The sequence below is a fragment of the Siniperca chuatsi genome, linkage group LG12, assembly GCF_020085105.1.
Source record: "Siniperca chuatsi isolate FFG_IHB_CAS linkage group LG12, ASM2008510v1, whole genome shotgun sequence".
NCBI classification, from domain to species: Eukaryota; Metazoa; Chordata; class Actinopteri; order Centrarchiformes; family Sinipercidae; genus Siniperca; species Siniperca chuatsi.
In genome coordinates, this window is record NC_058053.1 from 17,605,579 (window position 1) to 17,632,709 (window position 27,131).

General features: G+C 41.8%; 1 protein-coding gene across 1 annotated transcript in view; it reads left to right on the forward strand.

The window, feature by feature from the left end:
• myo16 (myosin XVI) overlaps nucleotides 1-27,131 on the forward strand; it is a 92,959-nt gene that overhangs the window by 37,360 nt on the left and 28,468 nt on the right. Inside the window, 15 exon segments of the mRNA XM_044216300.1 lie at nucleotides 2,097-2,162; nucleotides 4,015-4,142; nucleotides 8,510-8,615; nucleotides 9,865-9,982; nucleotides 10,564-10,711; nucleotides 11,608-11,725; nucleotides 13,734-13,851; nucleotides 14,613-14,684; nucleotides 15,187-15,328; nucleotides 15,941-16,013; nucleotides 19,210-19,362; nucleotides 19,900-20,100; nucleotides 22,875-22,950; nucleotides 23,955-24,151; nucleotides 25,431-25,511. Coding sequence (XP_044072235.1) covers nucleotides 2,097-2,162; nucleotides 4,015-4,142; nucleotides 8,510-8,615; nucleotides 9,865-9,982; nucleotides 10,564-10,711; nucleotides 11,608-11,725; nucleotides 13,734-13,851; nucleotides 14,613-14,684; nucleotides 15,187-15,328; nucleotides 15,941-16,013; nucleotides 19,210-19,362; nucleotides 19,900-20,100; nucleotides 22,875-22,950; nucleotides 23,955-24,151; nucleotides 25,431-25,511 — 1,797 coding nt within the window.

Genomic DNA, 27,131 nt, shown 5'->3' on the forward strand with positions numbered 1-27,131 from the left:
GTGTGGGAATTTCAGAGTGTGATGTTTAGATCACATCACACGTTTTTTATATCCATGAGCAGTGCAGTGGGTTTCCCTCCAGCATATGCACATGTAGTGTCTGTTTATCAAGTATAAACATCACACACAGTACATCACAAATACAGTACCTCCTCTCCTGCAGGCTATTTTGCAGATAATGTTTATATTTGTGACCTATGACACCTGACTACTTTGCAGCCAGTGACTGGTGGTGAATAGTTCTGAACGTACTTATGTCTTTATTAGTCTCAGTAGTCTTTACACCAGGTTGTGTTCATGAGCTGAATCCCTTCCCCTCTCTGTTTCGGCCTGCTGACTTGTGTAAGAGTGATTCCTAATCCTAAACACACACACACACACACATACAGACAGTGTTGAAATTTTACAAAATCACTACCATTTTAGATTAATTGGAAAGATAAATCCATAACTATATTCAGGAATAAAATGCCTAACAATTGGTCCATCTTCCATCATCCATTTTCTCCTTTCCTTTAAAACTGTCCCATACTTCTCCATGGAGACTGAGCTCTATAAAGACTGGAACCAGATCAATGTGGAGCTATCTGGTGCACTCTCTTCTCTGTGAAGAGGCAGTAATAGTCTGTTATTATGGAAACCCAGATGGGCAACAGACAGTAGGGTTAGCCACAGCAGGGGACACAGATAAGGGGATGACAATAAAAGGCGGTAGAGTGGTGGATGAAGAAAAGAGAAATTATTAGAATTCAGAATAATGAGAGCTGGATTTGAGGTACAGTCCATTTGGAAGAAGAAGTGGTGAAAGGAAAAGACAGCTAGTGGACAAAGTGTAGCTTTCATGAGGACATCTGATTGTGTATAACTCCTGTCATGGAGGTGCACATGTTACAGTCATGCATTATGCTCCATTCTGTTTGTAGCAAAGATATTCCTAAATAAAGCCAGGTAAGTAAATCATGTTTTACATGTAAAGATAAAGTTTTCATCATAGTATCCATCTTTTCTGTTGCTTAGAAGTGTTTGCTTAGAAATGATCAAAAACTGCTTACACATTTTATGTTACCAAATCAATTCATTTCTTTGCATTTCTGCCCTTCTCCTTCTTCAACTTCTTGTTTCTGTATTTAAGGGAACTGACCTTATATACATAATAGAGGGCATTTCAAGAAAAAGGTGAACAAAGCAGAGATGTGGTGAAGGACAGAAATAGGGGGAGGACAAAGGCAGGGAATGCTCCATATGTTCCCAGCAGGGTGGTCAGAGACAGGGCTTTGATGAGTGGTCTGCTGCCTTCTGCCAGGATAGAAGGACCAGTGCCCTGCTAAACCCCTGAGGAGAGCGGCAAGGAACTGGGGAAGGATATGACAGAAGGAATTGATGAAGGATGGATTATTGACAAGCACTGAAGTTGCGCACTGTTCTCAGACAAGTTTTACTCAGTTAAAAACACAACATTTGTAGTGTGAATTTTGCTCTGTGTCCGCAAGCAGTGGGAATTTATTCAAGTCATTAACCTTGAGCCAGGGCCTAAGGACAGAGCAGCATGTTACAGAATGTTATCAATGCCGGCACTCTCCCAGGGGACAGAGCGTTAGCTTTCAAACAGCCTCGGGGACTCTTTGTGAGAAACAGAGGGTTAGCAGTTTAGTGCAAAGGGTCAGATATTGGGAGTTGGTTATTTGTATCTAAATAGCCTCAGGGTTTGGGTGTACGCTGTGTGGGAGGGAATACTTGTTGTTTTTTATTGGAGAAAGGTCATTATTGGGGTTATCATTGGAAGTCCCTTCCTGACCTTTCTCTGCCATGAGATTACCATATTCTTATGATAATAGAGATTGTCACCACCATGAATACTGATGTTAAGGAAAGAGTGGGACAGCACTTCTATTTTCAGGTCAGTGTTAGCTTTAGGCAGTCTGTAAGTAATTGTAACCCAGCTTGCCTGTTCATATGTCAAAAGGGTCTATCAAAGAAGAGCTTTGCATCCTCACACCCAAAAGATAAATGTTTAATATTACTGGATTCACTTCTTGTTCTCAACTGAGTTACAGAGTAAAAGATCATTCAGGTGTGTTTTGTCTTCTCTTTTGTAGACTTACATTGGACACATCCTTCTGCTGGTCAATCCAAACAAAGAGCTGCCCATCTACTCCACTTTGGTAAGCATGCATTTAAATAAACTCTATTTCACATAGGTTTACAATATATGCCGTTCTTAGCTCTCTTAAGGTTGAACTTGCAGGTCTATGTACTATAATCCATGCTTTAAACATGTGGCTTTACATTTCATATGCTGTGCATTTTGACATGCAAAATCATACTATAAAGGAGGCATGTTTGCTGTATAAGAAGTAGGGCATGAACAGATGAAATGGACCTTGTGGTTGATAAATAATGCAGTCTTCCTGTCAGTGATACACAGCACAAGGCTGACTCTGCATCAGCTAGGGAAGAGAGGGATCTAGTTTAGCTAGCACACACAAACACACTCACTCTCAGACTCACACAGACTTTATTACACTACCTCTCCACTGTAAAGAATTAATTTTAAAAACACTATCTCTATTGGTGAAAAGCAGGATATTTGACATATGCAACAGCTATCAGAGACTGTCAATGAATGAATGACTGACTCTGGTTCTTTAAACATTGTGATCATTTGTTTTGATATCAATCAACAACAGTATATGTCGCCTTATTTTAAATAGCAGATAACTCATTTTGAATTAGCTGAATTAATGCCAGGTTAGTGCTTGCCCATGTGGACCCAGGAGGGGTTGGATGGAGGAGAAGACATCTTTTCCTTCCATGATAAAATGAAGCCCCCTCTGGCTGTCCCATTCCTGCCTGTGTCTGGATTCACTCCAGACATCCATACCCAACTGAGAGGGTGCGTGTGGAGGAGCAAGGAGGAGCCAGTGTGAGAAGGACATATGTCACAACATGTGCGATCAGCTAGCTGTCTGTCACCCCCTCTGGTCTGGTGGTCTACAGCCCATCCTCCTTCCCTTTTCCACAGCCACAAATAAAGCATATATAAAGGCACATATCTGCTGGACTGATCACAGATAGGGGTGTCACAGTACAGTCATCTCACAGTTCATTCATTATCTGATACACTTACTATATTTTTTACAAAGTTGGAACTGTGACTGTTCCTTAGGCATAAATTGTACAACTGTGAGAAAACTTTTGTGTCGTTCCTACTTTGACAAAATAGTTTCTGTTATAAGGTTTAGTGCAAGCAAATCTTTATCTATCTGTAAGACTAAAGTGAGAAATAAAAATGTCTAGATGATAATCTCCTTATAAAAATAAAGAGTGAATATCTGAACTTTGTCATTCAGTAACATTCTTCAAACACCTCAGTTGGTCAGAAGCCCCAAAGAAAATGTCTTCATACAAACTAATTTCAGGTCTGGACTAAAAGCTTTTTCCAACAACATTTTCTTGCCGTAGGTGAGATCTCCATGTGTGCACACAAAAACTAGAAAGCTGATCAGATTTAGTTAATACTTTGGTCCATTTTAACTCCATATTTATATTTCACATTTTTGTGTTACAATGCATTATGCCACAATATATTGTTACACCCTTAAAAGGATGGAGACAGAGGGATTCTTGTAACTTTTTTCTGTTACAGTGACATGGCCTGGAATTAAGCTGTAATCCATTTGCTGGCTAATGGGTTGTTATTTTAAAGTAAACTAGCCAGATTGAGTGTCTGGGTCATCTTAAGCATGTGTGTTTAAATTGATGACAGTTTTCAGTTAACACCTAATTGCTATCTTTGTCACTTTGGGTCAAATTACATGGTTAGACTGACTGGTAAACCACACCTTGTTAGTGAACAGGACACACACAAACTCACACAGGTACGGAAAGTTATACCCAGCATGGTTTCACAGTTTTGCTGAAACTTTATCCTCTGTGTTGCTCAGCCCATGTGTGTATCCATGTTACGTAAGGTTGTAATCCAATGTCTTGACAGACTCTATCTTTCTCTCTCAGGTGAGTCAGCTGTACTTGAGCTCCACAGGTCGTCTGTGCTCCTCTCTGCCACCCCATATCTTCTCCTCAGCAGAAAGAGCTTACCACATGATGCTGCAGGAGAGACGCCCACAGTGTTTCATCTTGAGGTACACCCTCCTGTTGGTTTGTCCACACCTCTCTGCCACACACCTGTTAAACACTCCCCGAGAGATTAATAGCTCTCAGCCTGAGCTGAGCTGTAGACCTGTTCATTGTTCACACAGAGATGGATTTTTGCTGGGAGCGTTGTAGCGTCTTGCTCTTTGTCCTCGCCTGGACGGAGGCAGCTCCCTGATTGCAATTAAATCCCGTTCCGGCTCTCCAGTGACATTCCCGCTGAGTTGTAACCAATCTGGCAGAGAGTTAATGCACCCTGGCCACAGACTATCCATCTCACTCACACACACAAACAAACACACACACACACACACACACACACACACACACACACACAATACTATGCATTCTCACATACACACACTCTCTTGTTTCCTTCATTCTTTCCCTACTGCATTTTATCCCTCCTTTTCATGTTTCTCTTTCGTTCAAACTTCTTGTTTTACTCCGTATTTCGTCACACATGCACAAAAGCACACACACATTCTTGTACTTCTATCTTTGTGAGGACCATCATTGACATGCATTCCCTAGCCTCCTACTCTAACCATCACAACTAAATGCCTAACCCTTACCCCAACTCTAACCATAATCTAATTCTAACCTAACCCTTAAAACCAAGTCTTAACATTTAAACAGCCCTTTGATGACTGGCCAAAATGGCCAAAAATGTCCTCACTCTGTAGGTAAAAAAACGTGTTTCAGTCCTCACTATGTAGCAAGTACAAGTACACACACTTAAACATTTACAAGCAATCAGCGGCCATGATCCCCCGAGGCTAGTGCTCTAACAAAGTGCCCTTGAAATCTAATAAAAAGTGGTAAATGAAAAGACGGTGGAAAGGCCTTTGGACTTCACACTCAGCAGGGCCCTTAGAAGGAAATATAACAACACACAGACACACAGCGCACCACAGCAACACTGCGGTCATTAGTAAGGGCCTCTGACCTTCTGAAGCCATCTGCTTGGTGTTACTATGCCAGTCTCAACTCTCTGCATGTTGGTGAGTGTCAGAGCATGTACTGTAGAGGTACCTTATGTCAGATTTAATATCCACTCAATACTAAATTAAAAACAGGCCTCCAGTGCCAGATAAGTTGTGACGGTAACAGTGTGTGGAAAGTGGTTGTCAATGGAGCAACGTTAGTTGTGTTAGAAAGAAGGAATAGATTGTGAATTTGATGGGAGAGGGTCCCTGAAGGGATGATGTCAAGTGGGTGGAGACATGTAACTGAGGTGACAGATGTGGGAAACACCCTGAGGACTATTGCATAACACCTTTTCCTGTGAGACACATCCAGAGAAGTGTAACACATACAGATGCTTGATTTTTGTACTGTTAAGTTTGCCTTTTGCTCTTGATGTCTAGCTTCCCTTAATAGCAACCTTTTAATTTGATCATTTTTGCTTGCCCATTTTTGGCTCTGTTCCTCTATTCATCCATTTCTGTTTCTAAAAGCAAGTTCAATTTTATAACATACATGGTTGCCAAAGCAATGACAAAGAAGCAAAGAAATGTATCAACATTTAAATACATGTAGTTAATATGTATTACTTGGGTGATATACAGTATTATCTGCATAATGCAAGGTTATTGTAACCTCTTTTAATATCATATCATTTACAATATCACAGAAACTCCCTTTACTGTACAATATAAGACACTACAGCACATATTAATTGTTCATCATAGTGGAAAATGTGTGACTACATCTCAGCAGTATAAAACACTGCAACATTACATTTCAAGTCCATCTTAAAACAATAGTCAGGTGCCCATATGGACATTGAAACATTTTGCTTGCTGTAATTAAGTATGAGTAAGACAAATCAAGTGGGCATCTTCTAAAGTTACAGTTTTTAGTATGAAATACCCTCTCTGTGTTACTATCCTTCCACAGCAACTGAAGAACAAAGAGGGAATTTTATACTAAATAGACTGTAACCAGATCCCGGGGGAGGTTGGGGACATTGAGTCCGAGTGGACCATGTTTTCCACCTCCATTGTCGATGCGGCGGCTCGTAGCTGTGGTCGCAAGGTTTCTGGTGCCTGTCGCGGCGGCAATCCCCGAACACGGTGGTGGGCGCCGGAAGTAAAGGATGCCGTCAGGCTGAAGAAGGAGTCCTATCGGGCCTTGTTGGCTCGTGGGACTCCCGAGGCAGCTGACAGGTACCGGCAGGCTAAGCGTGCTGCAGCCCGTGCGGTCACAGAGGCAAAAACTCATGACTGGGAGAGGTTCGGAGAGGCCATGGAGGAGGACTATCGGTCGGCCTCAAAGAAATTCTGGCAAACCGTCCGACGGCTCAGGAGGGGGAAGCAGTGCTTCACCAACACCTTGTGCGGTGCGGGTGGAGAGCTGTTGACCTCGACTGGGGATGTTGTCGGACGGTGGAAGGAATACTTTGAGGATCTCCTCAATCCCGCTGTCACGTCTTCCGAAGAGGAAGCGGAGGCTGGGGACCGGAGGCGGACTCATCCATCACCCTGGCCGAAGTCACTGAGGTTGTTGGCAAGCTCCTTGGTGGCAAGGCTTGGGGGTGGATGAGATCCGTCCTGAGTATCTTAAGTCTCTGGATGTTGTGGGACTGTCTTGGCTGACACGTCTCTGCAACATCGCGTGGCGGTCTGGGACAGTGCCTCTGGACTGGCAGACCGGGGTGGTGGTCCCTCTGTACAAGAAGGGGACCGGAGGGTGTGTTCCAATCACAGAGGATCACACTTCTCAGCCTCCCGGTAAGGTCTATTCCAGGGTACTGGAGAGGAGAATTAGTCCGATAGTCGAACCTCGGATTCAGGAGGAGCAGAGTGGTTTTCGTCCCGGTCGTGGAACACTGGACCAGCTCTATACTCTCCATCGGGTGCTCGAGGGTTCATGGGAGTTTGCCCAACCAGTCCACATGTGCTTTGTGGATCTGGAGAAGGCATTCGACCGTGTGCCCGGGCGCTTGTGGGGAGTGCTCTGGGAGTATGGGGTCCGGGGCCCTTTGCTAAGGGCTGTCCGGTCCCTGTATAACCGGAGCAGGAGCTGTGTTCGCATTGCCGGCAGTAAGTCAGACCTGTTCCCGGTGCATGTTGGACTCCGCCAGGGCTGCCCTTTGTCACCGGTTCTGTTCATAATTTATATGGACAGAATTTCTAGGCGCAGTCAGGGGCGGAGGGTGTCGGTTTGGGAACCACAGGATCTCATCTCTGCTGTTTGCAGATGATGTCGTTCTGATGGCTTCTTCAAACCAGGACCTGCAGCATGCACTGGGACGGTTTGCAGCCGAGTGTGAAGCAGCTGGGATGAGAATCAGCTCTTCCAAATCTGAGGCCATGGTTCTTGACCGGAAAAAGGTGGTTTGCTCTCTTCGCGTGGGTGGGAGTCCTTGCCCCAAGTGGAGGAGTTTAAGTATCTCGGGGTCTTGTTCACGAGTGAGGGACGGATGGGCGTGAGATTGACAGGCGGATCGGTGCAGCGTCTGCAGTGATGCGGGCGCTGTATCGGACCGTTGTGGTAAAGAAGGAGCTGAGTCGAAAGACAAAGCTCTCGATTTACCAGTCAATCCACGCTCCTGCCCTCACCTATGGTCATGAGCTTTGGGTAGTGACCGAAAGGACAAGATCGCGGATACAAGCGCCGAAATGGGCTTCCTCCGCCGAGTGGCTGGGCGCTCCCTTAGAGATAGGGTGAGGAGCTCAGTCACACGGGGAGCTCGGAGTAGAGCCGCTGCTCCTCCACGTCGAGAGGAGCCAGCTGAGGTGGCTAGGGCATCTGATCCGGATGCCTCCTGGACGCCTCCCTCGGGAGGTGTTCTGGGCATGTCCCACCGGGAAGCGGCCCCGGGGAAGACCCAGGACACGCTGGAGGGACTATGTCTCTCGGCTGGCCTGGGAACGCCTCGGGATCCCCCCGGAGGAGCTGGAGGAAGTGTCTGGGGCGAAGGAAGTCTGGGAGTCCCTGCTTAGACTGCTGCCCCCGCGACCCGGCCCCGGATAAGCGGAAGAAGATGGATGGATGGATGAATGGATAGACTGTAACTTTGGAAGATACTCACTTGATTCGTCTAACTGAGACTACTGAAGCCTCATATTAGCTTCAGATAAACTTTGGAACATATTTTTACACAGAACGAGGATTGTGGATTTTGTCCCCCATCATTAGGAGCGCATTAGGAAGGAATTTCTTAAGAGCCAGTGTGAACAGGAAGAATGATCACAACAAGCAAAGCCTGTTTCATTGTTCATATGTGCTATTGTTTTAAAACAGACATGAAACATTAGAGACAATGACAACATGTAAAACAATAACATCACCTAAGGCATGAATGACAAATAATGATGATGATTAAATCTGCATTTTTCTGTCTCTCTAGTGGTGAAAGTGGTTCTGGGAAAACAGAAGCCTGTAAGCACATAGTGAGACACCTGACAGCCCGCTCCAGCCCCAAAGGCTTTGCACTGGAGCCCAGAATGAAACACGTAAGTCAAGTCAGTCATCGGGTAAGGTGTCCTGGAGGCTTATATGGCTAAGGAACATGTGATGTAACTGCAATGTCACATGGGCAATGAGTCTTGAATTCTTTGTTGCTCTCATGCCCGTGTTTCTTTGCATTGAGTTTACAAAAAAGTCTAAACGCTTATAGTAGACATCTGTGCTGTTCTTCATTTCAAATTCCATGCTGTACACAACCAGTCCTCATCGAGAAACTCAAAAATATTTGTTCTTCAAAGCGAGGCACTGACTGAATTTTACATCCTTTCTCCCTGTGCTTATGTCTTACTGTGCTAATTGTTCCTTCCCCCAATATCATCTGTGATCAAAAATCAGATAGCACACAGTGTAGTGAGGCAATGTTCATAGCTGTGAAAATGTATCCTGTTGTTATTCTGTTGCTGTGGTAAAGGAGAGAATAGATGTATGGATTAGTACACCAGAGTATGGGGCCTTTAATGGTAGTCTTTTCGCCTCTGCTTGATAGCTGTTAATTTGTCAAAGACACTATTTGAGCATTCAGACACCATGTTTGATTGTATCATCAATATTTCCATTTCCAAGTGACTCTATCTCTTATCATGCTGTTTCTTTAGGACAGAACCATTTGTAGCAGAGAAAATTGTTTGGGCGTCATTCTTAGGGGCAGTCCATTTGCCTTATACTTTACAGCCTAGTGAGGGAGTATTGATTAAAAAAAAACGATAGTAGAGTACAATAGAACAACAAATACCCTTTTTTTTTTAATAGTGTTGAAGCAAGGTCTGTCATTTAGGTCAGCACTTACATTACTGCTTCTCTTTGTATTCCCAATTGTGTGGTTGTGGTTAGGATTATGACATGTTCGTGATGCCTAACACATGATTCACTGCTCTTCACTTAGTTTATCAGTTGGGTAGCAAAGCAGTGTGTAGCCTGGGAGTGCAAGTGTTGTGTTCTGATGAAGTCATCATTATGTAGTCAATAACTGGGTCAGCTCGCTCTCTGATCATCCTGGGACACAAAAAAATACTGAGGATCCACATAATGGATGCATATTGACATCTAGTGGTAGAAAGTCGAATGGGAGCAGATCTCCTTTTTGTTTCAGGTCTAGAAATCTGTGTAAGAGAGATACTATGTGTAAGTTGATTTAATTATTTTGGAAAATAAATGCATATATAATCTGCAGTGAAAGTCATTGTAAAATATATTTAATCTCTGGTAACATTTCCTTTGGTTTGATCAAATATGCAGGTTAACTGTATTCTGGAGGCCTTCGGTCATGCAAAGACTCTGAGGAACAACAACTCAAGCCGCTTTATCAAGCTGTTGACCATCCAATACTGTGACAAGAGGAGGACACTGGCCAGAGGTAACCTACATTTCTGTCAATGTAGCACTCGATGTGAACTGATTGTTTGTTAGTCACTTTCATAAAGTATTGTCTTTATTCCACATAAGAGACAGGAGTAGGATGAAAAGCTACATTCTTCAAAATGTTATATTAATAATACAGAAATAAAACATTTCCTTAGATTATTTAATTCTACGTTTATTCTTGATTTTTTAAATAAACTGAATATTTATTGCCAAGATAAGCAAATAGTCATTGTTTTCACAGTCTGGATCACTAAGTTTATGATAATAGTATAGAGACCATAAGATTCCATGCAAGATTTACAATATATCTAAGGCACAATACTACTGTATGATGATATAGTTTTCTATGCGACCAGGTGCACAGTAGTGAAACACCAGCAGGGGGCAGTAAAAGCCCATTAGTCTACTGTTAGGTTGCTTCTACTTGTGATCAATTGTTATAGCCCTGCTCACCTTATTTTAACCCCAATGAACAGTGGCCACAGATTGAATGTTCCGTACTGCTATCATCAGCACAGTTGAAATGTAATTTTCACACTGTTTTTGAACTATAAAACACATGTGATGTTTCAGCCCGTGTCTACACCTACATGCTGGAGAAGTCTCGTCTGGTCCACCTGCCTCCTAACCAACACAGCTTCAGCATCTTCTATCTGATGGCTGAAGGCCTGTCGCCTGAGGAGAACAGCGCACTTTACCTCAACAATGTCCTGGCTCATAGGTACGTGGCTGTCAGCTGCCGTATGTACTGTATATTGATAGTTCATAAAATCACTGGTGAAAGTAGAATATGGGTGCTGGTTGGTGATCTCACCCACAAGAGCTGTTTAATGTTTAATGAGTTTAATGATTCTTTAAGTGTTGTGACACTTTCTGAATACATATTAAAGACCTAAATTTGCTCATATGAAGTACATACTGCTAAAAAGCTACAGTGCTCACAATATACAGTTCAATCCAACACTGATAATATAATACATACATGAGTGTTTGTATCAACTTTCAACATCTGTGCATCTCTGTATGTACACCCTTGTGTGTGTCTACGTGTGCACATTTATATGAACGTGCATTTCTTGCTTTTATCTGATTTTTATGTGTGTTTGTGTTGCAAATCTCTACTCATGCATGTTCTTACTTGTAAAGTGACAGTGTGTGAGTTACTCTCACTGTGCTGTCCACTGTACACCACTACTGTGATAACCACTGACCTGATTCGGTCTGTTTTCGAGCTTGAGAAGCATGCCAGCCCCTCTGGCAACACACCAACCCATTGTGTCTCCGTGTGTCTTTGCTGGGTGTGCGTGATCCAGTTTTCAAGATTTAAAGCTCTGTTTGCCCTTTCTCCTCTCTTCCAAACACAGCTCTCTCCAAAATGTGACTGGGACTGTATGTAATTCTGCACAAAGCTGCCTCATAAATCTTTTGCTTCTAGGTCTCTTTCGTCCAAAGACATGCACATAAATTCCTGCTGAGTTCATGGTTACATGTTTGGAATCATTGCACCTGTCACTGTACACTGATCATAGGACTCACCATGTCCTCTATCTCTATTTTGTTTTAGTAGTTGTCCAAAATATTGGTCCACATTGCCCCGTCTTTCTTTCCTTACTCCAGGTATCTTAGTGGAGGACTTCCTGGGGAGAACCCTCCAGTAGCTACAGCCTCTACCCAGAGCAGGGAACGTCTTGCAGCAGTCAAACAAGCCCTGCGAGCCCTGGGCTTCAACAAGCAGGTATTGATTGGCACTGCATACAGCTTCTGTTGAGTCCGTTTATTCAAAGGTTATTGACAGCAGGGATCATTCAAAGTTTTGATGTCACAGACCCTGAAATAGCCACTTATGAGGTCATTGATTAGATTTACCTCAGGTTTTTGCTAGCTAGAGCCTGTAAGTGTGTCTTAGTCCAGGGGCTGGATCCTCCAAAGGATGGGGCCCACACAAATGGGTCCTTCTAAGACCCTAAAGGCTACAGGCTGAACCTTCACCTTGTCCACACTCTAACCTCACAGAGAGATCGAATAGCTCATTTATTTATTTTGGTCAATTTGGAAAGTCAAATATTTCAAATTTTATTACCAGAATGTTGTTCCAGTAATACCTAGTAAATAATGACATGGTCACAAGTAATTTCACAAGTTGACGACGATTGCCCATGCTCCACTAAACAATTGACCACTAAATAATGGATTGTGGGATACTGAGGGCTGCAAAGGACACAAAAGTGTGCCCTCCCAATTTAGGCACAAGAAGCATTTGAAATGAGACCGGCATCATCAGCCTGTTATGACATATTCGGCCTAGATGTGTGGATTTCTTAGGATCCTGATTTGGGATTCATCGTGTGTTTCAATTATCTATCTAAAGACCATATGAAATGTGTGACCAAATGCAGAAGACAGGACTTTGATTTATGCATACTGTGTGCATGTAGTGTGCTACAGTGTCTGGTACAGTCTGTCCTTTGCACCACCAGTCGTGTTCCCAGCCCATTATCAGGTTCTATTCTTAGTTTTCCAGTCAGCATCTGTCAGCAGTGAGTGACCACCATCATTTCAGAGGAGCAGAGCAATATAGTGGTATTATCAGAGGGCAGTAGTGTCCACTGGATAAGAGAATCCAAGGGAGAGAATAAGGAGTGGGGGAGTACGAGTGGAAGTGATAGACCACCCATTGATCTGTGTCTAAGTCTAATCAGGGGACAACTCCCAGTCCAGACCCAAAGGTCAATCTTTATTAACGTTCTCTATCGCTCCTTTTCGCTCCCTTTATTCTCCTTCTTAAGTGGGTGGAGTCTGTCTGTGCATAGAGTGTCAGACAGAGACTAATGCTTGTGTTTATCTCACAAATATCAGCTCTAATATCCTGCCTTGGTAGAGTGCACACGCAGACATATTCACACACACACAGACAAGCACACACCCTCAAACTCAAATATCTCCCTCTCAGAGATTCAGAGTAGTGGGTAAGGGGTTAGTGATGCATCATAAAAGGACAGGAAGGATAAGACTTGTTGTTCTCTTTTTATCAAGAAATTCCATGAAAATTCAAAACCAATAATGCGTAAGTCAGTCTCTCAATGCTTTCCCGACTTCCCTACCCTGTCTCTCACACTCAGCCCCAAGCCCATTTGTTCCTACTGAAGACGTAAATCTTTAAAAATGGGTCATAAACATAGAGTTTAATTTTTTTTTTTAAAGCCAAGTAATTTCCTAAAACAGCTGGACACTGTAGTTATTAAAACATGAGTAGCTAGTCTATTTGTTGGGGACTATTTGCAGCTGAGGATTAATACACATTTGGTATTGTAGTGAGTATTTTCGGCACCAAGACGTTTGTGAGTTTGATTAAAAAAACACTCCAGGGGCCGTGGTAATGATGGAGCTTGTCACTAGTGTAAAAGTGTGGCTCATTTATGTGTTTCTGATTAACAATGGAGGTCTATGGCAAGAGGCTTTGGCCGTAACAGTACTTGTTAGTAGGATCATTCAGTTAGTAGGATTAGTTTTTGGTCTTTTCATGGGACTTGTTGACATAAAGATAAATTTTGAATATCGCCAGTCCTGTTCATTAAAAGAGGTTGTATTTATGATCAAGACAAATTTGCTCAGCATTTTATATAGTGTAAGTTGGTATTAAGCAGAGAAAAAATTGGAAATCCATGTTTTTGACTAAACCAAGATTTTACTCATTTCCCCACTCTCTCTCTCTTTTCCACTGTCTCTCTCTTTCTCTCTGCTAGGAGGTTGACTCAGTGTTTATGCTGCTATCCGCTGTGCTCCATATTGGGGACCTCCGTTTTACTGCATTGACAGATGCCGACACAGCCTTCCCTTCTGACCTGCAGCTGCTGGAGAGAGGTCAGAGCCCCCTGTCACATGACAGGGGTCACATTTCCATCCGGTGTGGAGGTGGGATGGGGTAGGGAGGTGGGATGGGGTAGGGAGGAGGGATGCACCCACTCATCTTATTTACCTTGTCGTCATCGCTCCTCCTTTTCTCTCTCCCTTGGAGCTGCTTGGCAGCTTGCCAGCACTAGCTAAAGACCAGACAGTCACCTATTTATTAAGCCTCATTTTCTGCCAAAATGGAACCATGGTGAGGCGAGATCGCTCTTATACACACACTTTCCTGCTATTGAGGTCAGTGTTTTCTCTCTTTCTCTGTCTTGCGCTCTCATTATGCAACCACTACATGTGCTCCTGTGACCCCCGACCTTAATGAGATAGTAAAAAAATGACATCAGTGTCTGAACGGGAAAGAGCCAGTCGTTGTTGGGGAGATGTGCTGTCATGGCTAGTGATGTCAACAAATGGATTCTGGGTTGCTGTCACCTGTTTCTGCTGCTTGTTTATGGGTTCTGCTCAGATATCCACTGATGACTAACTGCTGCCAGCTCCACCGATCGATTAAGTGGAAAAGATCTGTAGCAGAGCTCAGCTTGTTGCGCTCACAGCGTGATATCATCATCAGAGCAGGGAAGAGCAGAATGGGTTCTGGGATGTCATCAATGCTACCTTTCCGACGCTCACATTAATGTTTAATGCTGTTATTTTAATATTTATCATCCTGTCACCATGTCACTGTCATTTATCCTGCCACTCTGTCTTCCTCTGCACAGTTTCTGGAATGTTGCAGGTGTGCTCCAATGACTTAAGCACCGCCCTCACCTCTGACATTCAGTACTTCAAAGGTATCCACTCACCAGCCTTCACCATCACTTAGTCCTCCCTGTTCCACACACAAATAAAACTTGTCACTGCTCTCTGGTGGACAAACGATGAAGTGGCAACACTACAACATTTATTTCTAAATGATCTCAAACATATTTTTAGATAGGATCTGCACTGAAAATTGTCAGCCAACATACATGCAGATACCGAGATACTTGTGATAAGCTAAAATCTGTCAATAATATTGGCCATGCAGATGGTCTTGCTTATTGCTTGCTTATTCTCAGGAGGACTTTGTTTAGCGCAAACCACAGTGATCAGTGTCTTCTTGCAGCAGAACAACGTTTTATGTATTAGGACATAAAATCCCAAGGAAATTGGTTCCTTTTAAAGAAATATGAATATTTTTCAGATGAAAATCTGTAAAAACCTAAAATAATTAACCTTACAAATACCATACTATCACTGTGCTATCAACCGAATTGTCAAGTGCCAGAAATTGTGATCCTGTTTTTGTATTAGGTGACGTGATCACTCGGCGCAATACAGTGGAGATGTCAGAGCAGTACAGAGACCAGCTCGCGAAGGCTATCTATGGACGCCTCTTCAGCTATCTGGTCAACAGTACCAACGACTACCTACAGGGACAGGATGACAGCATTGGGTATAGCTGTGTCTGTCTGTCTGTGTGTGTGTGTGTGTGTGTGTGTGTCTGTGTGCTGTTGATAACTGTTATCACAAATACCACCAATATAGTTTATCTGTCATTACACAAGTAGTGACTCATTCAGGGCCTGTGGAGTGACAGCATATTGTAACATTACACATAGTTTAGAGTGGAGGTTTGTAATAGTTTACATTGCATGACATGCACGAATAGGCATATACACTGAAATGGAAAATACTGAACAACAGAGTAGAGATGGAGGATACACCCAAGGTTTATGTGGAGGTCTCACACACAAAACCTTAAATACACACACACACCTAGGTGGAGGCCATAGGATCCTTGGTGGTGTTGATGTTGTGAAGACTTATCACGCTCTGTCAGATAACCCAGGCTCAATCTTCTGGAATGTGCTTGTGCTTTGCGTTGTTTACACTCCAACCACAGAATGTAATAGATTACACTAGTCATGGCACACCCCTTTCAGATGTGTTATTGCACACACACACACACACACACAATATGATAATTCCTGTCAGAGTGACACAATCCTGGAGTAAAAGTGGTGTAATATAATAAATATGCTCTCTACCTGTTAAATTCTTCCAGTGATCCTGCCTTGGAAATTGGGATCTTGGACATCTTTGGGTTTGAAGAATTTCAGAGGAATGGATTTGAGCAGGTGGGACAATGCTTACTTTTATTAGATGTCTGTCAACCCCACTCCCCACCCCCCGAATAAACACATCAATGTTGTGTTTCTCTTCCCTTTAAACTGATTATTTCTCCTAATCAAGCCATTCATGATATTCCCTGGTTATCATGGCTTAGAAGGCTGTCCTGAGCTGTAGAAATCTCTCTGAATAGTATGTGGCATTGTAGTTTCAAGCAGATCTTAACGATATATATTTGGGACTGTTATCTATTTTAGTCCGGACATTTTAGTCTGTAATGAATGAGGTGAGGTCTGTGGCTGACTGTGGTGTGATTTTCAGCTGTCCTCAAATGAACTGACCGCTGACACAATGACTGCCTGTGTGTAAGATATCAGATTAATAGGCAGCGTCAAACCTGTGTGTGTGTGTGTATGTGTGAGAATCTTATTTTTACAATATGATTCAGTTTACATTTTCAGGATCACAGTATGATTCAATTTTGATTATTTGGGTCACAATACAAATCATTATTGATTCTTGTTTCAAAATCAAATCTTGATCCAGTGAAGTTGCTCCCAACTGTATTTGTTTTTGTATGAAGAAATGTTAACATTTGTCTCAAGGCTGCATTGTTCACATTATTGAATAAAACAGCCAGCAATAATGGCAAATACCTAAATTATTTAAAATTAAAGAAGCTGCATAATTCCACAATATTTTGTCAGTGTTGTGGTCATACAGTAAGCTCAACTGACAGTTATGTTTAATATTCAGCAGTCTGGCTAAAAACATGAGTACATCCATCCTGTATTAGCACTCAGTGCACAACAGTGGAAGCCTGATAATAGAACACCAATAGCTCCTTTTTCTCAGAGAGGTTATTAAATCCTGCATCCAACAAAGATCAGACTGGTTGACATAGTTTTTACTTCTCCATAGCATCATAAAACAGCTACATGTGTAGTAGTATTTAGCGAGGAGAAGTAATGACATTTTTAACGTACAGGAATAGATTTTTTAAATTGATTCATAAAGAATAGGAATCTTGATTTTGTTCTTTTTTGTCAGTTGTCTTTTTCCCCCACCCCTAGTGTGTATGTGTAATAGTTTGTGTATTTTACTGTGTGTGCTTTTGTACGTACTATGTACACGGATGGATTAGCATGTCTGCAATGCTTGGTTGTTTTGTTGTCAGTGTGTGTGATTACATTGCATAGTGCACAGAGTACAACATGTGCAGTTCTATAGAGCTCACCTGTTATGATCTATTAATCTGCCATGTGCTCATCAAGCAGACACTGTTAATAGACTACCCCATTGTAAGACCAGCAAGGACCAGGCAGACAGACTTGTCTTTGCTTGACATTTTGGGCCGTCCTCACAACTGCAAAGGACTGTTTGAAGGTTAAGACTTGGTTTTAAGGGTTAGATTAGAATTAGATTATGGTTAGGGTTAGGGTATGGGTTAGGGATAGGCATTTAGTTGTGATGGTTAGGGTAGGAGGCTAGGGAATGCATTATGTCAATGACAGTCCTCACAAAGATAGAAGTACAAGAGTTTGTGTGTGAGGTGTCTTAGGGTGTAATTCATAGTGTTCAAGAGGCTAAGTGCTTATTCCAGCTACTCAGAGCTTACGTTCCCTCCCAAACTCCCAGTCGCCTCCCAGCTTTTATTAAGGCCGGTGTGTTTGTCTTTGCTTTTGTGCAGGTGTGTGACTTTGGTTTTCGTGTGTGTGTGTGTGTGTGTGTGTGTGTGTGTGTGTGTGTGTGTGGCATCTCAGTGGCTTTACTCTTCTTGTGGATGTTCTCTAATCCAAGTGGAAGCGGGGGATTGCGTGATCTTTCCTATTCAGGTAACAGATAGAGCAAGAGCAAGTGGGGGCTAACAAAAGAGGGGGGGGGGGGCAATCTCTGGCAGGGGTGGCATTGCCCGCCTCTTTCCCTGAGACACCTTCTCCATTGCTGCTGCCTGTCAGTATCAGCCTGCACAGGCAAGCTCCACATGCGCAGCATGATCAGGGTCATTAGTGCTTGTTAATTAGAGCTGTGTTTGTCAGGGGTGTGTTGTACCTGCTCAGCACTTTGCTAATGAGCTAACTCAATCAACCACCTGCTGGGACTAAGCCTTTAATGTACTAGACTAGCTTGTTGACAAACACTGATGAAAGAAAAACAGGACTATAGCCGTCTGCACCACCGAACAACACACCTCTAGATCCGCATTTCTCAATCAGCAGGCTGTGAGACAAAATGTGGGTCATGGTACTGTTCTGACATAGTCACATGACCAAAGAGAAAAACTCAACTGTTTATATTTTCATACTTCAGCAAATGAACGTTCAGTTTTTTCAGTGACTGGATAAAACAACATTACACTGAAGCTAAGGGCTGCAGGGCTTTATTTGAGCACTGAATACAACATCAATATTTTCATTTTCACTTTATTTTTGCGCAAGCCATTATCACCTAACCTAAAAGATTCATGTTATTGGCTTGCATGTCTTGCTCCGTCTGGCTTTTATTTTCATGTTGGATGCAAAACATGACGTTAGAGCACAAAGGATAGATGCATCAGATTCTCGGTTGAAAAGAGGGACACCTCACTAAAGTACAAGTGTGACAAGTTATTCTTATACTATAACACTGTAAGACTTTTTAGTGTTCAGCTTTGTGACACATTTGGGTTCAAGAGAAGTTTAAACAGGCCTGCTGCTGCAGTCTGCTGTCATGTGTTGTTCTACTTTATATTCCACGTTCTTTCTCATTACATCAATGTGACAAGTCACACTTGAGTCTCCCCTCCTCAAGAGCTCCATACACACACAGATTGACTCTTCCCTGTGCTCAGATTGGTTGACTGCTGGGTTAGGAAGAGTTCATGTGTCTCAGCAGGAACACTTTGTCCATATTATAGTGGGATAGAAAAAAGGCCCTACATAGGGACATCCATTACGGTGTATACCATGCATGACATGTTCCTGTAAATAGCTCTCATAATTTCGGGGTCAGGTGTGTTATATAAGTAGTCAGTTCATTTATACCCCATTGACTTCCCTGTTGGTGCCACAGCAGGTTGTGTTTGAGATTGTATTTGTGCATTTGTTTGCTTTAAAAACAAACATACAGCACTGCTTCTCCCAGGAGGAACTTCGTGCCGTGTGCACTGGAGTGTGTGTTTACAGGTTGATGTGTGTGTCTAAGTGTGTGTTGTGTGCATTCCAGCTGTGCGTGAACATGACCAACGAGCGGCTGAGACAGTACGCCTCTGAAGTGCTATTCCAGCAGGAGCAGGCTGAGTGTCTACAGGAGGGCATCGCCATGGAGACCCCGCGCTCCCCTGGCAACCAACCAACCGTTCTAGACTTCTTTCTTCAGGTACTTTACGTTCCTGCTTCAGACCAGTCCAGTCCAGTTTGGTGTCTCACAGTGTAATTCAACATTGCAAGCCAACCAACAGGTTTTACAAAAGCTTAAAAACCACACAACTATTCACAGACAAATTCATCACTTCAGAAAGTTGATTTAATTTCTTTCAAAATTGCAAATTGTTTCAGCAAATGAATTGCTGTTTCTCTTTTTTTTCCTTATTCAAGTTTAATTTGAATATGAGACATCCAACGAAAATGTAACATGTAAAGATTGGTTATGTAAAAAATAAAACTCAAACTGGAATATTACCAGTAAGACTAGTGGTAGCTCAGTGGTTAAGATGCATACCATGTAGTTGTAACATGTCCCTGGTTCGAACAAAGGAAAATGACTGAAGCTATTTATATCACAGGGACAACTCTACACTATGGGGATCAATAAAAGTGTCATGATGAAAATGATTTATTGCTATTATTATCAAAGGTGCTTTGTAAACATGACTGACATAAATAACATGTGAGCATCTGTTTGTTCTTCCTCCAGAAGCCTCAGGGACTGCTGTGTGTGTTAGATGAGGAGAGCCAGAGCCTGCGGCCAGCAGAGCAGACCCTGTACAAGAGGTTGTCAACCCAGCTGAACTCCAGTCCGACTCACGGCCTCTCTCTGACAACCAAGGATGGCAATGGAAACCCTCCACCCAAAGATCAGGGCCCAGCCTTCACTGTCAGCCACTATGCTGGACAGGTCTGTCTGTATTACAGAAAAAAAAATTTAGAGGCAGCAGGACTGGGCAGTATCAAATGAAAAATATCACAACTAATTGTCATTGCAGTAGACCTCTTAACTCTTCTGAACGATAAACAGAGAAATCCTAAATTATGACTACAGGTAACATCTATTTTACATATTCCCAGAATATCTGTCCGAAAATCACATCATGATAAGCTCTGCTTCACAACTCTTGCAACTATTAAAATAATATTATAGACAGAGAGAGCAAAATGCTAGTAGATTTGCTGAGGAGTGCTACTTCACAAATGCAGCTATCAAAAAACAGGTGCTCTTTGGATCCAAGTACATATCATGAGACCAAAAAAGAAAGAGAAAGGTTAGCCTTGCACTTGCCCTGAAGAAGAATGTGAGTTGAAATGAGTAGGTGCTAAGTCAATTTATTAAAGGCTTTTTAATTTTTGCAAAGCAGTGTGCCTTGGTAAGTACAAGTCTAAACTTTCTCTTTTCTTTTTTGGTCTCATAATATTATATAGATAAATTTGAAAACACTTTATATATACTTTATCTCATTCCATCTGTAGGACATTGGATGGCTTTATCAAACACTTGTGTCATAGACTGCTGTGTCTGGAATGTGGCCTTGTTAAGTGTGTGATTTTCTGTTGTTACTTTTTTTCTTGCCCATGCATGCACTTGTCATATTTTATGACATTGTTATATTTCAGGTGATGGGACACATTGTTTGTGTTTCTTCACAAAGTTGCAACTATTTTGTATGTATTTACATTTAGCTCAGTTTTGTTGACGTTTACTGGCGCTAAAGTTAGCCCACATGATTGACAAAGCATCTTGTTTTTCTGTATCAGCTCTTCTGCACTCATGCCCCAGCTGCAATTTCTCAAACATTTAAAACTGATGGGTGGAACCAAGCCAACTTACGTTTTTCTGTTTTGAACACACTTACACAAAAAATGCAAGAACATTCTAAGTGATAATGATTGCTTGTTTGTACTTGGGGGTTAGATGTGGTTCATTGTTTTACATTCCACTGCATGAAGGGGGAAGGCCTCTCTTAAGGAATTCATTTATCAAACATACCATACCATAACATAAATTAGGTCCATGAGAGATTCATAAATTTCATATGCCCATCCCTTTGCATATGGACTGTATTTAGTTTGCAGAATTCCTGGTTCGATATGCACCTCAGATATGATGCACATATGTAATGCATAACTGAGGGAAAACATTAATTTTGAAATATGTTACCAATCATGAGACATAATTCTTGCTGTTTTGAACTCTAAAAAAATTTGAAAAAAAAAAGGGCAAAGAAGTGCATGTCAATAATCTGCCTCTTCAGTGAAGGACATACTTCAGGCTTTATGATGTCCTGGGGAGGAAGGAGATTGTCATGACTCATACAAGATCTTTCTTTTTGATATGTCCAGAAACATGAATTCAACTAAAAAAAGCCAACATTTCAACTCATCAGGAAATTGCTTAAAGGTAGAGGAAATAGCATTGGCGACTTGTCCATGGACAACTCACCATAATACAGTACAGACTACTGAAAATCATGAACCTTCACAACTTAATGTAACAATAATTCAGTTTATTAGAGTTCTCACTCGACATAGCCTTGACAAACCAGCAGCCACTATATACAGAAGAAATGACCGAGCTGAGCCTCTGTGCTCCACTGCTGGAATCTCAAATCCTAGCACAAACATTAGATCCATTATCATCCTTCAAAAAAAAGCTCATAATACTGAATTTTGTGTGTAAACTTGTCTATTTAAAGGTATAATATATAACATTGTGAGTTGTTTGAGTTACATTATCCCAAATGTTTCCAACAATTCCATTCAAGGTAACAGTGTGTTTCATTTGGTCACCTGTCAATGGCGTCAACCACATCCCCTTTATCCCCTCTAGTTGCTATAACTTCCAGGGAGAAACGAGAAACGTCAGAGAGTGAGGAAGGAAGTCGGCTAGCGAGATTAAATGCAATGTCAGATAGATTTTCATCTGCAATGGTCGTTGTTTAACACTGAAGACAACAGCTCCCATGATCCCACGCTACTTCACGACATCATCAAACTAAGTCTTTTGTTATTGTTCAATCATTCAATGTCCTTACGGATAAGGAATTAATCTTAAATCTGAAATTTATCCTAGATTATTATATTGTTATTGTGCAAACTTGGCACAAGGTACATGCTATGTGATTGTAGGCTTGTATGAAAACTGTCTTTTCTCTACATTGGAAATCTCATGACTTTTTTAAAGCCCATTCTTTTGGCTGACACAAACTGTCCAGTGACAAAAATAATTTATTTATTTTTATTTAGATGAAATAAATAGGCTGCACCTGATAAAAGACATAATAATAATTCCATTTATCTGTTCGTAGCAATCATTATGCAGGGGATTTTGCAAATATGAACATTATTGTTGTATTTCAAAATAATGTTTTTCTTTAGAAGACTAGGTGGCAATTGTCCATATTAAGAATGCCATGACTGTAAAGAAAAAAAGATATTCTGTCAATGTGTGACATTGCTGTGTCAGGTCAACACTTTCATACTAGATGTATAGGTTTTCCACAAAAATAAACGATTATTTTTATGGTACCACATCTTATAGCCAAAGGAGCTCCAATTGGTGCTTTTACAAAGATATAGGCCAATGTGAATTAGTGTATTCATAACTATTCCATGTTACATAAAGAATTAAAAGTACTGTATAAGTGAATGTCCATGTATGATTTGTTTTTCCACCAGATTTCATATGACCTCACAGGATCACTCACAAGAAACAAGGACTCCCTTCCTCAGAATCTCTTGTTTACGATGAAATGTAAGTGCCCAATGAATAACATATGAGCACACTGTGCCGTCACAAAGATGCACTCTTGTCTAAACTAACGGCATACAAAACCACTCTTTGTCTATGTGTGGTTGTGTTTTTATGTGTGTGTTTCATCCCATATGCAGCAGACAGCACCGTCTGTGTGTATATTGTCTATAGAAGGTGCCAGATGTGAGGTGTTGTGGTTAGCAGGACACAGGCAGTCGTTGTGTGGCTGCCAGGCTAGCCTTACGTCCAGCCGCTTAATTACTATAATTTCCATGATGAGGCTAATCTTCTAAAGGCTATCCCTTCACTCACACTTGGCTGTTGTCCCTCCATCTGACTGAGTCGCTTAGTCGCTGCCATTTAGCCGCACACATTGACATACGTACCATGTGGTTTCTTCTTATGGATGTCATCCCCTCCCCACTTTAAGTTTAAGCCTTAAAGCTAACAGAGGGATCTATGTAAGTCTATATTCAGGTGTTGGCAATGATTGCTTTAAATGAAAAGACAATTACCCTTGGAGCTGTTTGTAATTAAGTCCTTAAATGAGTCCAGGACTCATGTTTGTTTTTCTTTGCTTAGTACGCCTACCTGCCATCATCCACCCCCCCCCCTCTCTTTCTTTCTCTCTTTCTCTTCCTCTCAGCCTTTCAGATGAGAGCCAGAGGCCCACGTTCACACACATGTTGTTTAGCTTTCTGAATGAGCTTATTGTTGTCGTGGACCGCTTCACGTGTTGTCGAATGGCATGGTCCACCCGCTGTTGCTGCCTGACTGATTTTTTACATGGAGCCAAACTTTATGCCTCCTCGCTACTCTCACTCCTCCTCTGATGCTTCTTTCCTTCCTTGTTTACATCCTCCTCATTCTCCTTTCTTTCTTTCTATCTGTTCGTCCCACCTCTCCTTATTCTCCTCCACCCCCTTGATTCCACCAATGCCGTTGTTTCTTCTCACCCTTATTTTCCTCCGTCTCTCTGTGTGTATGTGCTTTGTGTCCGGCAGCCAGTGAAAGTGTGTTACTGCAGCAGCTCTTCCAGTCCAAGCTGACTCAGACTGGTTCTCTGGTGCCAGCAGCCCACGGCCGTGCTGGGCTGAGAGGGCCTAAAGCTGCCCTGTTGCTCCACAGGATGCCATCAGCCTCCCTTGTCACTGCCAACACTGTCCCCCAACAGCCCCGGAGGTACCATGACCTTACCAAGGTATAGTACACTGTTCACAGAGTGGTGAGTGCAGGACTTTACATGAACCACACATGCAGCAAGTCTATTGTTGCACTGTATCTATGGTCAACTCCAAAATACACTACAGGCCTTGTTCATTTTCTGGCTATAAAATATATTTTTATCATTTGGCAATTATAATTTGAGGCAAACATTGGGTAAAAGGGTGCATTGCTCATATTAGCTTTTAAAACCTGATAATAAAATATACGAATTGATGAGTTGAAGGGACACAATCAGTCATAAGCTCTTTGTTCCAACAGGGCAACTGACTGCTGTGCAGATCAATGGAAAAACAGGGATAGTATTTTGGGAAAAAAACAACAGTCTAATTTGAGCTTCTTCCCACCACAGTGCTATATATAAACCTCTGGGAATTGGATTTGTTTGAGATTGAAACTCCACAAGCATGCATACACATACACACAGTCATGTGATTATACACTTTTCTCATGACAAACATACTTGTGCACATGTGTGACTGAAAAGGCTTGCTGGTTGTGTAACCTAGGGAGTTCTGCCTGCTGTCTCTGTGGCTCATTAGCCATCTACAGGCTTACATAAGACCTCTTTCACCTCCCCGAACTGTCCCCTGCAGCCTTATATGGCAACATTAGGTAATATTGCAGTACTACAGTGGGTGTAAGACAATATAAGACAATAAATGCTATGGGCTCCTGAGTTGGGCTGTAAAAAAAAGCTTTTAAATATGCTGCCCCCTCTTCCTGGAATAATGTACAGAAGGACCTGAACTTGTCAGAGCTCATTACTATGAGGGAATTTAAATCATTTTTAAAAGATTGAGAAAATAGTATTCTTGGTTAATGTGATTGCTTCTAAATTTTAACTGAAAATCGTTTTAGGAAATTTAAGCGTTATAACTGGATTTCTGTCCTTGACTTTGTATTGCATATTAACTGAATATTGTGTATTGTGTGTGAATGTTGTGTTTGTGTTTATTGTTGTAACAATGTTTATGCTGCTCACTTGGCCAGGTCACTCTCAAGAGAGAAGTAGTCTAATGGGACTGTTTAGTGTGCATTGCAAACATTTAATGATAATAATAATAATAATAATAATATAGATATAATCATCAGATATAATGATTGAGGAATATGGAATCATTACAACATAATCATCAGATATTATTATATCTGATGATTATGTTGTAATGATTCCATATTCCTCAGTGGCCACTTGAAGTAAGATGCACAGCTATCTCATATTTTTTCTCTTTATTATCTCTTTCCATTGTCAGATCTTGAAGAAGAAAGGCTCAAGCTCCTTCCTCCAACAGCTAGAGCGTTGTGGGCCCATCACAGTGGCTATCCAGCTGAGGGTAAGAACCATTCCCCTCCACTCACCACACATTTGTAGTTTTAGACAAGGGTAAGACAGGATCAGGCCTAATTCTAAAAAAGGTCTCTGAATCATAAACCATGATGCTTGATTCTTTTTTCCACAATAGTCATTAATGAGCATGTTGACTCATTGGTTAGTACTTGTGCCTCACAGCAAGAAGGTCTGCCCTGTAATAGACTAGCATCCAACACAGAGTTTACCCTGCCTCTTGCCCAATGCATGCTGGTCCAGGCTTCAGCTCCTGGAAAACTTGCACTGAATAAGCAATTTGGAAAATAGATTTTGGAGTTTAGTGAAGACTATCTGCAAAATGGTAAAAAAAATAAAATAAAATTAGACATTAAAAAAATGAAGCTACAACTTGACAAGCATACCACTGAAGCAGTGTTTGTCATTGTCATAACAAGCATCTACTGCAGCACATATACAACGGCCCTCAACTATTAGGGGAAAGTCATTATACAAGTTTAATTTACTCTTTTGATGCCAATCACACAAAACTAGTGTGTTAATTTTACCTTTGTCTTTATTTTACTGAACACCTGTTCGCTTCAGAGAGTACCTGCAAGCATCTGGATCAGATCAGAATTTGTTAATGAACCTTAAGGTTTTGTGTGAATTTAGTCCTCATCTCAAGAAAACGCTGTGGTTTGTGCACCCTCGTCCACAAAACACATTATTCTCACTTATACACAAAACACAGCCTTTCCAACAATGCAGCCATAAGACCTATTCAGAGTAGGGAACTGTGATTTCATAACTATATAAAACAACAATAATTTTCAGTTAGAGGAAAGCAGTTCAGTGTCTGCTGGTGACGCAAGGAGGCTGAAATGTGGCTCAGAGAACCAGTACCTTTGGTTTGAATGAAACCAGTGTGTTGCACAATCAGAGTTGTGGGCTTGTGGTCGACGACTCCCTCAGGGAATGGCAGGGAAGGAGAGAGTGGGCTGAAGAATGATGCTGTACTAAGCCAAGCATGAAACCCTCCACATGAATGAATGAACAATGAACAACAACCACTGTGTGCCGTGTGCACGGATTTATGTGTGTGCATGCGCATGTTTGGAGGGAGGACGGCAGTGGGAATGCTGGTAGTGACGTTCAAAGATGAGGGGTGAGGTGTTGATCATTGTACCTAAAGATATGCAGAGCATAGACTGACGTCAGTTTGAGAAGTGGTAAAAACACAGATGTAAGTGTTTACGTGTATGTGGATGTGTCGGTATATGTGTGTGTCTGTGTGACCTTGGATGCAGCACCTGTGAATTCAGGGCTTGAAGAAAAGCTCACACTCACACACCCTTAGAAAGAGCAAAGAGCTCTTTGTTTTGCTTCCTCCAGAGGCAAAACACACCCTCAAAAAATCAGACCACCAAACACAACGTGATTTTACTGCAGTCACTGTAGCTTGCAACTCAAGTTACAACTTCTAAAGGAACGAGCTAGAGGAGCCCTTCCTTCCCTTCTTTAGTACTTACTGTATAAGAACAGCCAAAGGGCTCTTCCAACCCAAACATTATAAATGTTATTAATCTGAGCACAACATGTTGCTCATTCTGTTAATATTGTAAAAATTCCAGTGAGTGCCTTTGAC